This window comes from Mercenaria mercenaria, chromosome 2, assembly GCF_021730395.1.
Source record: "Mercenaria mercenaria strain notata chromosome 2, MADL_Memer_1, whole genome shotgun sequence".
NCBI lineage: Eukaryota > Metazoa > Mollusca > Bivalvia > Venerida > Veneridae > Mercenaria > Mercenaria mercenaria.
Window position 1 is genome coordinate 89,186,251 of NC_069362.1, and position 12,291 is coordinate 89,198,541.

The 12,291-nt window shown below is 36.8% G+C and overlaps 1 protein-coding gene across 1 annotated transcript; it reads right to left on the minus strand.

Annotated features, from left to right (window-relative positions):
• Positions 1–1,927: 1,927 nt before the first annotated feature.
• Positions 1,928–11,361, minus strand: LOC123564551 (uncharacterized). Its single transcript, XM_053527166.1, has 7 exons — positions 11,116–11,361; positions 10,595–10,719; positions 9,995–10,118; positions 8,033–8,218; positions 6,480–6,613; positions 5,616–5,679; positions 1,928–5,225 (listed from the first exon to the last, which is right to left on the minus strand). The coding sequence occupies exons 1-7, from the start codon at positions 11,269–11,271 to the stop codon at positions 2,871–2,873; spliced, it is 3,144 nt and encodes a 1,047-aa protein (XP_053383141.1). The 5' UTR covers positions 11,272–11,361; the 3' UTR covers positions 1,928–2,870.
• Between the last annotated feature and the right edge of the window lie 930 nt (positions 11,362–12,291).

A 12,291-nucleotide genomic window follows, 5' to 3' on the forward strand; every position in this document is an offset into this window, starting at 1 on the left:
AGTACACATTTACTGAACTGCGTATTTTAGGTATGAAATACGCGATTGAAATGGGTTAGTATATTTTCCCGTTCACGACCATGGTTCTTATAGAATACCTAGGGGTAGGGTATAATATGTACAGAGGCATTTTCTTTCTGATCTGGCGCCAGTGCTACATCCATTATTCACAAGCTTCTTTGTTGACATGCCCTTCTGAAGGTTAAAGGGAACTAACTGGATTTCCATGATAACCACATTGTAATGATTTGTGTTATGGGCCTTTCCTAACATTCAAACGTTTGTTGCCACCTACTCAGGATGAGAAAACTATCCATGGCATATAAAACTGCAAGAAATATACCTGTTGAAATATACCATCAGTTTTATGCACTTTTTTCTCTTTGGACTCGGTTCCCATAGCCCGGCAGTGACTTTTATTTTACTTGAAAATGCTCCATTGTTAAAACTTGTATATTTATCGCCCAAAAATGCATCATTCCAATTAATCTTAGCCAGTAATCATGGGTTAGAATTTTAATTTATTGAAATAGTTTTCAAACACAATCAACATAACGGGGGTAAATACACACCGCAGAATTCCGTATACATTTTCAACTAATCAGAGGCCATGTAGGTCAGATTAAAACAACATGAAAAGTGTAAACAATTGAGGGATTACCGGATGTCCTGGATAAATCAAGCTGCAAAGTGTTATATTTTCAACGAGTCGACAGAGATAGCTAGGAAATATTCTTCTAGGACGACAAATGTCGCGAAAATTATGGGATAGAACACAACTGACAACGCCAGCGGAAACAAACCTGGTCCTGGCTGGAAAACTACTTCGACGAAAATGCTGACATGTTACGTAAGGTTGAGTTGTTGTCTTGTGATAATTAACTAAGACAACAATCAACTAAATGTGTTATTGCGAGTTTAAGCTACAAAACGATAGTCGATAGTAAAGAAGGAAAAACAAGCAACGAAAATAACATTTCTAGAGCAATACTATTTATAATTTATTTCTTTGAAAGTATAGCTAAGCTGTTAACAGTTCTATACAGGATTGCTAGCTGTAGATGACTTGCGTACGGCTTGAATTTTAGAATAGCCACAGGGCGGTCAGTATGTCAAAGGCAACAAAGGGAGGTAATTATAGAATTTTTCGCAGGGGAGATAATTAAAAAAAAGAAGTTCGGCACTGTGAGTGAGATTAGGAAATATCTCACTGATAATTTTTCGTATTTCACCAGTTAGCCAATTTCGTTATTTCAAATAACCAAGATATTCAACATGCTAGATTTAAAACTTACACTTAATCTTTATAATTATGTTTCTGTCTACAGATCTTTGCTGCCATCTTAATGTGTATTAGTAAAATACAAACATGACGCTATAAGGGTGTGCTAACATCGAGACACTTGGGTCCGGACCACCAATACCTTTTAGCAATATTACATGTACTGAGCATTGGCGACGATCAAAAACGTTTTGTTGTTGTTGGATTTTCTTGGTTACAATTTCAGCATGCTTTAAACGATTTACCATTTATGCTCTTTAAACGTTAAAGATGGGAAACTGTAAAAATTGACACAAGTCGATTCAGCTTTTAAATAAGCACATACCTATGTAACCATTCTGTCAAATGACACCAGTCCCGACAACTAACATTCGGATTACTGAGACAAATCAATAACAATCGTAAATCAATCTATTTTACTTGTACGTGTTATAATGCTAAATAATATTGGCAAACAGTTGTCAGGGGCATAGGAGGAAGGTGTCATGATCAAATATGTTTGTGTATGCGACAGCTTCTGCTCTACATATGGGTAAAACAAACTTACAAACAGACATTTTATTTGTACATGTACAAAATTTATTGTTTTTTAAAATGTTAATATAACATAACATTACACAGTCACTCTCCCATAAAGGGTAACAACCACAAAAGACACCGGCATTTCAAGAAACATTAGCAGTTATCATAATTTTGGGTGATGTCTACACCAACAACACATTCTGAGAAACAGTATTCATACACTGAAGGTATGTACATAAAACTGCAAATTTACACATTACACCTTTCATCTAAGAAACTGTTCTCTTTTGTTTTACTTTGATTTCAATGTTTTTAATTACAGTTTTGTTTACTGAAGAAAAATGTTTGTTTGTTTGTTTGTTTTATTTTATTTTCTTTGATGCTTTTTCTTCTACTCAATAACGGTCGGTTAAACTAACCATTGTCGCTGAAGTCGTCAACAGTACTAAACTGTTGACAACTTCTCCTCATGACAAAAACGCGGAGGAAGAATGACTTCAAGCAAACTGTCTACAGTTACACACGCCGCAATCGAACACGCTACCTATCAATTTATGGCCGGTAAGAAGTTATATGCTTTCTCATATAACTACGAAATTTCTGTCTGAGATACAGCCTGTATTTCAATAATGAATACAAGTTATTGTATTGAACTCACATGGTATACGGGAAAATATTCATCGGCGAGACTACTCGTTCAACTTATGAATTTGAATATGACGTACGAAATGACGTAACGACAGCTTCTTAACGTTCCATGTGTCAAAAAGTTCATCGTTCCGAAAGAGTTTTCAGTCATTTCCTGTCTAAAATCATGTCAAATTTTGGCAGATATAACAACAGAAATAGGTACGTGTATATAATAAGAGTCATTAAGAGCCATGGTGCATCCAACTCTTGTAGCCTTTGCCTGGCAGGATCACACTTTGAGCAAGAGCCTCTGTGGATCCAGACATGGCGAAATCCACGGCAGCCGAATATAACATTGTAGATCAAGTTACTGTTATTATTACCCTTTTATATCACAAAATAAAATAACGAAATACGTGTTATAAGACAGATTTTTTTACAGTCCAAGCATTGATAAAATATCCATGTTTGAATTTACACTTCTAGACTGTGAGGCACGAGATGGAGTTCTTTCCAAATTATTATTGTTAAGATTTACACGTCTGTTTATTCTTCTCGGTTGACTAAATTGGGAAAATAAATTGTTTCTATTGGGTGATGTTCCAGTTGGAAATCTTTGTCTTATCATTGTATTTCTTAAACTTGGTGTGCGCGTTCTAATAACTGGTGCTCGAACAATCTGTCGTCTTTGTACATTTGGTTGCAGAACTAAACGCCCACTTTGTAAAAGTCTGCGAACTGTATCTCTTCCTAAAACACTTATTAAACGGCGAAGTTGTGTAACTGAAACTGGAAATACACGTCGTCTTGATACTTGAGTGCGCTGCTGTGGTCTTTGCGCACGTCGATTGTTTAATGGTGGAATAAACATAGATCTTTGTGTGTTCTGGCTTGTTCTCCCTCCGTTAGATTGGTGCAAGTTGTTCGCTCGATTCGCGGCAATTCTTTGAGACAAAGCACGACCGCCAGTATTCCCAGCAGCTAATCTAGATGTTCGTGGACCACTCTGCTGCGAGGGTAATCTGTCAATAAGAACTGGAGCAGCAATATTAGAACCGAGAATATTTCCTATATCAAGCTGTCTTAAAACGGTTTCTGGGCGAAGTTCATTACTTGGTTCAGGAATAAGTACAGTGCCGGAAGTTGGAACACTTGTTTGAAGATTGTTTAAAACTTGTGCAAGACTGTTTATATTATCAATAGGGATAACTGCTTCCACAGTTCCACCAGGTATAATACCTTGGGTTTGATCAACGAGTGAATGTACATTACCATCTGCCGGCAATGGAAGTAAGTCAACTGGACCCTGGTTTAACAGATCTCGAACTGTTGGAGGTAAAGATGAACGTGACGTCTCGATACGTCTTGTTCTCTCGGTTGAATTTGATGATGACGAAGACGAGGAAGAACTGCTATTGCTGCTTGAACTGGATGAAAAGGAAAAGTTGACTCTTGGTCTAGAAGGAGGAGCTGGACGAACTGATGCCAGGCCTATATCGGAATGAGCAGCTGCAGCAACTGGTAAAGCTATATCTGCTGTAGGAGACACCCCCAAAGCTGATACAGAAGGAATCGATTCTGCTGCAATACCCGCAGCGACTGGTTCAACCACAGGTAATGACCCAACAACAACAGAATGTCCAGTTACAGAATGTCTTCCAGGTAATGTCCCATCTACAGCAGACAGAGTAGCGGCAGGTAGGGAAGTGTGCGAGTGTGAACCTGAAGCTGAATGTATCGATGTATCAGGCAGCACGGCTGCTGCGTCTGATACAGGAGCTGGAAAAATATCGCCAGTTGATGGTGGTACCATCGAAATGTGTGGAACATCCTGCGGTAAGGGTAGAATGACATGGTCAGTAGGTACTTTGGATATACTATTTGTCGGAACGGAATCATGAATTAAATCCCCAGGGGGATTTAATCCTCCTCCAACTGTATGTCCAGTATTATGCATAAATTCTAGCGGAAATGTACCGTGTGTGTTAGGATTTGTCATATTTGCCAAAACTGAACCAGCAATATCGGCTGGGAAAAGAGGAGGTAGAGGTTCGTTGTTCGTTGTGGGCGCATGTCCCGGAAATAAAATATCCTGACCTGAATGTTTCATATTGTGCTTATTTGATCCTGACACTGCATCAGATGGTGTTTGTGAATGACTTAAATGTGTTGAAAATAGGTCATTATGAGCTCTATTAGACGCGCCAATATCATGCGTCAATGGATTAGTCTGTAAAAGAGCATTGCTCCCATGATCGCTAATAATGACAGGTAAAGTATTAGTCTGGTGATTTCCAGCACCAGGTTGTCCTGAACCAGTTTGTCGTGGAGTTTTAGCAGATCTAGGTGGTGACAATTTTGTTGTTCCTTGCAACAATAAATCTCCAATGGCTTGTGCAGCAGCGCTGTTACCTGAATTCGACTGGAAAATGGGAGGTGGTGGTGGAATCATGGTCTTGGTTGGCAAAGGTAATGTGTCCATCGGTACGGCGTGTCCTGTATGCGATTGTGAAATATCGGGAATCGTTACTGGTAACGTAATCCCTGTCCCCTGCGGAGCTGAATGTGATATTGAATGACCTTTTCCGTGAATACTGCTTTGTTGTAAAGCCTTGCTGTTAGATGGTTTACCAATTGTACCAACAGGAGACTTTGGAACTGTCTCAAGTTCTTTGTTTATGGCTTTGAGAAGAGGGTATGGTCCTTTATTGCAGAATTGACCTGAAAAGTCGTCAAGTGCTAATGACCAAACCATTATCCCGCCGTATTTATTTTGCTTCATCCAGCGTACCTGGAATTTATCATATATTTATGTCATGAAAATAATTTGCTGAAGTCGGGCACAAGAACGATTTATAACAACCTTATTTGCCTATATCTTAAAATTACTGCATTGTTTTTAAAAAGTATGCATACTTTGAGCCCGCCATGTTGTTGTTAATAATATAACAATTTTTTATAAATGTAAAATATTGCAAAATAACAATTATATTCATTTTAATACAGCATCTCATTTTCTAAAAGTCACAAAAATACACATAAAATTTATCATAGAAAAAGAATGAATGTTATTTATAAACTACTCGGGATTGTTCATGAGAGGATATGAAATGTGCAACATTCCCTCACACCCATTAATACCAGCATAAGCGGAATTCTATTACAGTTACAAGAAGTGCACGCCATGACCCCAAAACAATTCTGAGTCCAAGTACGGGGATTCTTTTTTCAGCCGCAACACAGCACTGAAAGACTGTTGTGATAGTTAATAAAGTCTGTATAAAGATCCTTTGGAAGCATAGAACGCCACCAATTAACATAATAGTAGACTCAGCTTGATTGAGCAACGTAGTATCACATAAATATTGAATGGTCGTTTTCGAAAGGGCACGACAACCCGAAATTTTATATTTGTTGTCATATTCTTCCCTCATATCGTTTTTTCGTTACTTGGTAAATTTAGAGATATAGGTGTGTTTTTGTAGCTTTTCAAAAATGGGTTGTAGTCGTAAAATGAATAAATTCATTTAACTCTATTCGACATTTTGATACGCAATCACCAACATACTGCCTCCGTGGCATTGCGGTAAAGGTCGCCGACTTCAAATCACTTGCCCCTCACCGATGTGGGTCAGCGCCTCGCTTAGAGCGTACAAGTCTTCAAGTGAGAAAGCCATTCCGGTGGTTTTATCCAAGTGCCCGCAGGTGGGGAAATAATGCCCGGAGGGGCATCTGTGGTGAGTCTTCATTCACTATTGAAAGCTGGAAAGTCGCCTTATGAACTATAAACGTGTCGATGTGACGACAAACCCAACAAAATTATTCCAAAATTAATTTGCAGTAATTTTGACATACTGCCAAACTAAAAAACGGTGGGTAAGCTTTTCATTTTCTTTAGTATACAACAGTAAATGTTTCATTTGCAAGTTAAAAAAAATCTTGAATATATATAAACGTAGCCGAGTTTAATCACAACCTAGAATTCAATTGTACCTATCCGCTACCCACAATACTTTCATAAATATCATTTTCGTTCGATCTTTACAAATCATAGTGTACCTTTGCAACAACACTTTCTTCATCGTCATATCCAACCCACAGGTCACCTTTGTGTATATATGGCGCTCTGTGTTCAGCTTGCCACACCCTTGTTGCTCCTTTTGTCAGCTCTTCACAAACCTGTGTAAATAGTAGGTCACGGTGTTCTAAATGTCAAGTGTATTTGTCTTAGTTTGAAAGTAATGAATACACTCGATAACTTCCAACTTAATCGTTCTGTTGTCTTAACAAATAATTTTAAAAGGCCGAAATTTTAGATATCATTATCATTGCCAATTGCCTAATATATGTACCTACTTGACAGTCTATGTACACACAATGAGCAAAAAAAATCTATAACGAAAACGAAATATGTGAAATAGATGTGAAACAAAAATTCCGAAATTGTGAAACATGATGGTTCTTTCTTTTCTTAATAATGAAAGTTATATATATTTTTCGATCATGTTGTATTAGACCTGAAACAGTTTTATATTATACTGGAAACACATATGGTTCATGATATTGTTAAGAAATATTGTCTATTTTGAACTAGCACTTTGTAAACTGTTCCTGGTTATAGGGATGCCTGTTATGTCAGTATATGTAATATGTATAAAAGATAAAAACAATATAATCGTTAAAACTGTTCCTTGCATTTCATAACTCAGACCGCTAATATCAAATCTTTTTTACGTTGTTTTAATAAATGAATTATGTACATTTTGCTGTGCACATAATCCTCATGCAAAGTGTTTCTTTTACAAAACAAATTCGTCCCGCCGTCACAATCAATTATATCTGCGATGCAGAGAAATGCTGTCTAAGCATTTTCCAGTGTATAAAAGAAAATAATTACTTTAGCTACTCATTGTTTTAATAGAAGTATATAAAACTCCTTACATATATAAATAAAAGTAATTTGAAAATGCCGAAACTATGTAAATAAAAATCGTTGAAAAGGAAAATGTTGACTGACAAACCAGCAAGGCATTCGAACCTAACTTGTTTAGATACGAAACATGACTACTAAACTGACTACGCTACCCTGTCATATTGCAGATACAAGGTGCGAACTTAATATATATGGCACATGTAATTAACAAACTCAGTTCACATATGTACAACTTTATCACAATAAACATATTTAACGGTCAGTATCTGGGTCAGTAAAGAACTATACATGTCATGTCAATTATGTCATACTTTTGCTCAATATTTATAAAACCTGTTGTAAACTGTCTCGCCTTTTGCTTTATAAATTTCATATTGTTTGACTTATCGATCATCTATTTTTAAGCCATTGTGAAAACACACACTTATAAAAAATCTTGTAGTTTTAACAAATTTTTAAAGAAGAACATTATTACTTTCCTACCATGTTAAGTTCTTATATGGCTTGATGCAGCAAAATTTACATGTCTGTAAGAAATAAAAGGCAAAACCAGCCCAAGCATATTTAGGAAAAATCCGTAGGCCGCAAACAATACTGACCGTACAAATAATAATGTGCGCGTCCGTACGAATAAAGCCGTTTTTAGTGTAAACGTTTCAAAGTACCTCATAATAAGACATAAATCCTGGCTCTCTGGTGTACTTTCCCGCCAATCCGGCTCCTACTGCAGGAGCACCTATACCGTTGTTAGATGGCGACTGTAACTTGAAACTGCGACCATATAAACCTATACCAACAACTAATTTATGTTTTGGTGCACCCCGCTGTGCCCAGTACTTCACTGCCCATTCCTGGAATTTAAAATGATATTATTAATATTCAAGAGGGTCATGAATATTCTGGATCGCTCATCTGAGTAATATGAGCTACCTGTTTCAAATGTCAAACTAATGCTAAAATATTAAGACAGTAGGTCACATTCATGTTCACCAAAGTCAGTTTTAAGATCGGTGTGCAAAACTGTATATGTCATCAAAATTTCAAGGCTGTATCTTTAAAACAAAGAAGTAGGTCAATAGGTCAAGGTCACAATCAAGTGACCCCCTAATTACTTGGAGTCATCAGGTAATTATAATTAAACAGTCTAGAAATATGACCTGATAATTTTTGAAGTATTTTTCCTATATAACTCATATAAAAACTATGTGCCCCCTGAGCGGGGCTTTCAATGGACCCTGACATTCTTAGTAAAGGACCACTAGACAATGCCACATGTAGAATATTTACGCTCTGTGCCTCTCTGTTTCAGAGAGGAACATTTCTTTATGTTTTTCCTATAGAACTCTATGTAAATTCAAGGGATTACGGGGCGGGACTAATATTGACCCTGGGATCATAACTTGAATAATATTGGTAAAAGTCCACTAGACAATGCACCATACCAAATATATAAGCTCTAGGTCTTCAGGTTTGAGGGAAGAAACTTTTTGAAATTTACAATATAGCCATACAGGGAAAATAAGCCCCGCCCCTTGGCAGTCATGTTTTTAACGCAATAAAATAGCTTAAGCAATTTTGGTAGAAAGTCACCTATAGGTCATTACTACAAAATATTTTTGATATCTGGCTAACAGTTTCTGAGAAGAAGATTTTAAAGGTTTTCCTTTCGGTTGCCATGGCAACCATAGTTCTGAATAAATTTTATTTCTTTGTGTATTTTGAAAGGGGGCCACCCAAAAATCATTTCTGTACCCTTGTCGGCCATGTTGTTTTTTTTTACCGAAAAAGAACGGCTTAAATAATTATTTGTAGAGGGTCACCCAGAGATCATTTCAACAAAATATGTTTTGAAATCCGGTTAACAGTTTCTGAGAAGAAGACTTTTAAAGATTTTCCATTCGGTTGCCATGGCAACCACAGTTCTGAATGCAGTTTAATTATTTTGGCAATTTTGAAAGGGAACATCCAAGGATCATTCCTTTGAAGTTTGGTGTAAATCTGCCCAGTCGTTTTTGAAAAAGATTTTTTTTTAGAAATTGTTGTCGGATGCACGACGGACAACGCACGATGGGCGACGGACATCAAAGGGTCACAAAAGCTCAACTTGAGCCTTTGGCTTAGGTGAGCTAAAACACAGGGAGAAATTGAAGGGAGGTTATGCGATATACAGAGAAATTTCTTATTCGTCAAAGTTCATGTTCTGTTAATTTCTTGATTTATTTACGTTTCTTTTGATTAATGTCCACCTCATTAATAGTCAAGACTTTTATTTGACCATGTCCTTACATGACCTTGGCGGTCAGATACATTATCGCTAACGAATAAGAAATTAATAATTGAGCCGTGCCATGGGAAAACCAACATAGTGGGTGTGCGAACAGCATGGATCCAGACCAGCCTGCGCATCCGCGCAGTCTGGTCAGGTTCCATGCTGTTCGCTAATGGTTTCTCTAATAATAATAGTCTTTGAAAGCGAACAGCATGGATCCTGACCAGACTGCGCGGATGCGCAGGCTGGTCTGGATCCATGCTGGTCGCAAAGCCACTATGTTGGTTTTCCCATGGCACGGCTCATATATTCATCACACACAAAATTAAGAAATTATATTAATCATATACAAAATTACCATATTTAGAATTGCTGCATCCGCACTCTCAGAAGCTCTTCCGAAAAGTGGACTATTGTGTCCCGTCATTGCTTCCCAAGATCCATGTAGATCATACGTCATTATGTTTATAAAATCTAAACTCCTGAAAACATATTTAAACACAATTCATTAATGTGCCGGGTCTGTTTTGACATTTGGATTAAATTAAGCCTCTATTGAAAGTTTCGAGTGCATAACACATGTGACAAACTCATTTTCAATATTATTTTATAAGGTACATTTGATCAAACATATAGGCCTCTGTAAATCAAAGCGCTGTGATCTAATCGTGACTGAATTTGTAAGAAGATGCATATATGATGATCCTGTAGGCATATGAAATTTGTAGTCCATGCATGTTACACCAGAAAGTTTCATACAAAGTTATGACCTTGGAAATGTATCAGATATTATAACTGTGATTCATTGTTAAGTTCACATCTTGAAGATAGAGTTACTGTGAAAGAAGTAAATATAATACAATGATTGTAGTACATTCAAAGGTCAACGATACAGCCGTTTACGACCTTCAGTAAGGCACGTTTACTCAGATATACAATATTAATAATAATGTCAAACCTGGCTACATTCGGTATATCATATCCGGCGTCTATATTAGATTTCCCCGCTGGTACGGCAGCTGTGAGGAGAAGTCTTGGTCTTCCAGTATGATAGGACTCTTGTTCAAATGCCTGCTTTAATTCCTGTGGAATAGAAAATAGATCACATAACACTTTCATACTGGTGACTAACAGGTACATTGTTTTAATTATATATAATTCGATAAGATTAAATACAATGTATATGGTTGGAAATTAGCAATCGTACTATACAATCAGCCAAAACCGTACGTCTTCTTGTTTCATACTTGTTACAAAAAATACAAACTAACGTCTGTTTAATATTACTTGTGTATTGAGCTTTTAATAAGGGGTAGTACTGCTATATTTTCTCAGCAGTTAAGCAAGTTGGGCACTCGTCGACACAACAAGCAGTTAATGCTATAACTTTTCATAGATATTTAAGCGGTTCTATCTAAAATGTATTTAAATATAAATTGCCAGAGGTAAGACTTGATTCTTAAAGAGACTCGGACTCACTCCAAGTAATAGGACAAGGTTTGCCTTGTCTTCCGGCTTTCCCCCGCGCCTAGCTGGATACTCCCAATCCATGTCAAGACCATCGAAGTTTCTCTTCCTTAGGAAATGTAAGGTAGAGTTGATGAACTGTTTCCTAGATGCTTTCGTTGCAACCATGTCACTAAATGGTACGCTTCCAGCATTCCAACCTCCAGTTGCTAGTAACGTTCTTAATTTCGGATTTGCCGTTTTAAGGTTGTTTACCTTGTCATACCTATAGAATAAGGTTGGATAAGCACACAGAAATAAAACAAACGAAAACATTTATAACGCAACGACTGTTTCAATATAAGATGTACATGTATAGAATAATCTGACCAAGCATATACAAAAGAAAACTAAAACACGAGTGTTTTCTTTAAAACACAAATTCATACAGTGGACACATTTATGACAAATACAATTAGCAAGAATTATAAATTATATTTGTGCACACGTGCACACGCACGGACATGTTGTAACAGGTACAAAATCTGATCATGATAGGCAGAAACATCTCTTTGCAGCCGAGGTATTTGCAATGTAAAGGTGACGTTTTCTTTGATAGTCATTAATTATTTTTCTATTACCGCTTCTTTTAGGAGGAAAACGGCTTTGTAGAAATATAAAAAAAACGGTTTACTTTTCTTCCGGAACAACCAATAAAATAATTAAATGTTTATCTGTCCGCAGGCAGCTGACTAATAAGCCCTTTAAATCTTTATTCTATGAATTAATTGTTTACGTTTACAAGACATCTATTGTACTGGAACACCTAGGCCGCTATTTAGCATACACGTCGATAATCATACTTAAATGAACTGTGACTGGATAAATTACTGTCAGAATCGACTATGTAAACTGTTTTTATTATTGTGAAGTCATGTTTGATTGACAAATTTTCGGTATGTAACGAGACATTTAAGTCCACAGTAACTAAATTCTGGTTTGAATTTTATTACCTTAACTGAATGATAAACACTATATCAACACTTTGGACAGGCGTGAAAAGGCCGAAGTGTCACATGAGGACAATATTCCTGTCACAATGTCATCACCAATAAACACTTTTGTCAAATCAAAGACAGCATAGTTTAAAAGCTTTAAGAGTCTACATTAAGGTTCAAGAGTCAAAAGCTTTCTGGATACAGACAAACC

What these genes read in the sequence shown, in the direction of transcription:
- LOC123564551 (XM_053527166.1), bottom strand. Translation starts at nt 11,271, where the DNA reads ATGGTTGCAACGAAAGCATCTAGGAAACAGTTCATCAACTCTACCTTA. An exon ending in ACCTTGTCCTATTACTTGGA is followed by an intron (nt 10,720 to 11,115) that starts GTGAGTCCGAGT and finishes TCTATTCCACAG; the next exon opens with GAATTAAAGCAGGCATTTGA. An exon ending in GATATACCGAATGTAGCCAG is followed by an intron (nt 10,119 to 10,594) that starts GTTTGACATTAT and finishes ATATGTTTTCAG; the next exon opens with GAGTTTAGATTTTATAAACA.